General features: G+C 65.0%; 1 protein-coding gene across 1 annotated transcript in view; it reads right to left on the bottom strand.

Moving 5' to 3' along the window:
• Window positions 1-24: 24 nt before the first annotated feature.
• The window catches only part of PFL1_01557 (uncharacterized protein), a gene marked incomplete at both ends in the record, with an annotated part of 5,121 nt that continues 3,535 nt past the window's right edge, over window positions 25-1,610 (bottom strand). The window contains 3 exons of the mRNA XM_007879067.1: window positions 25-423; window positions 601-729; window positions 862-1,491. Coding sequence (XP_007877258.1) covers window positions 25-423; window positions 601-729; window positions 862-1,491 — 1,158 coding nt within the window. The remainder of the gene's footprint in view (window positions 424-600; window positions 730-861; window positions 1,492-1,610) is intronic.

Here is a 1,610-nt window from a genome sequence, read left to right on the forward strand (position 1 = left end):
AGGAGGACGAGGGGTGGCAAGCCCTCACCACCTAGCGCCCGCGACATTGCCGGCAACACTAGCCCAATCGGGGCCGTTCCACTCCCTCTCCTCGCGCAGACAGCGGAGGACGACGTCCTTCCTGTCTCGGATGTAGTCGAGCTGCGCTCCGAAATGCCTCTTGACGTTTTCCAACCCCGCACCCTGCTGCTGCTGCGACGACGACGACGTCGTTCCAGCAGCAGCAGCGGAGGCGTCCTTGGAAGGCAAGCTGGGCGGCAGTTCGAGGAACCCGCCAGCGCCAGTGGAGAGGATCGAGTGGTGCGACGGTGGTGTCTCGTCGAGCGACGATGGGTTCGAAGAGAGCGAGTCGAGTCCGTTTGAGATGAGCTCGACGAGCGAGTTGATGTACTTTGGCGCTACGGCTTCCACTTGTTGCTCAAACTGCCCGTCGTTGGCGCACCCGTCGAGGCGAGGCGAGGCGAGGCGAGGCGGCGAAAGGGGCCAGGAAGCGGGAAGAGCAGAGCAAAGTGTCAGTCTCTGAGAGCACGGTGGAGCGGCAGAGGGAAAGAGGAGAGGGCGCCCGAGGACCGGACCGCACCGGACCGGACCGACACGCACGTAGTAGAGGTACTGGTCGAGGGCCGAGCAGAAAATCTCGACGGTGCTCCGCTCGTCGATGCAGCTGTTGGCGATGCGCAGCGACTTTTGCAGGCACTCGAGCACGCGCTTGCCGTCCCGGAGAAGCGGCTGCGGTTTGGTCGGACGGGCATAAGAAGAAGAAGAGACGGAGGGAGAGGGGAAAGAAGAAAGTGGACGGTGCCAGGTGGTCAGTGAACTGGCGTGTAGCGCGACAGCTGCCTCTCTCACCCGCCCACTCACCTTGTCCTTGGTCGCGGGCCGGCCGACGACCTCCGTCTGCCACCACAGGTGGCTGGCCATCATGACGGCGGCGGCCTGGTGCGGCTTCTTGAGCAGCTTGGCGCCGTGCAGCGCCGCCTTGGTGATGAGCGTGTCGTAGTTGTCGGTGCCAAACACGCGCGCCGTCTGGAGCGTCGAGATAATCAGCCCAATGGCCTGCAGCTGCGCGCGGCTCTCGCTGATCGACTCCTCGTAGATGGTGAAGCTCTGCACGTAGAACTCGTACGACAGCTCCTCGAAGCCGCTCTCGTCGGCCGACTGCGCCGCCAGCAGAAACAGGCGCAGGCACACCTCGGACGACTCGACCCGGTTGTAGAGGATCGAGATGACTTGGTGCGTAAACTTGTAGAGCGTCAGCATCTTGGCCTCCCACCCTTGCTCGCGCCTCTCGCGCAGCTTGTACCGCCGCGCCAGCTTGAGCGCCGACACGATCAGCGGCGGCAGCGTAAACTTGATCCGCTCGCCGCCCTCGACAAAGTGCTTGCGAGCCATCTGCAGCAGGCTGAACTGCGTCTCGAGGTCGTCGGCGCGGAAGAGGTGCACCATGCGCGCCATCCACCCCTGCTCCTCGGCCATCTCCTCGAGGTCGTACTGCATCATGTGGTGGCGGCCCATGCCGCCGCGGTAGCCGCCGCCGCCACCGCCGCCACCGCCGCCACCGTACATGCCGTGCGCCATGCGAGGGTCGTGCCCGTGGTGGCCGCCAGGGT

The sequence above is a fragment of the Pseudozyma flocculosa genome (genome assembly GCF_000417875.1).
Source record: "Pseudozyma flocculosa PF-1 unplaced genomic scaffold scaffold00004, whole genome shotgun sequence".
Classification (NCBI taxonomy): Eukaryota; Fungi; Basidiomycota; class Ustilaginomycetes; order Ustilaginales; family Ustilaginaceae; genus Pseudozyma; species Pseudozyma flocculosa.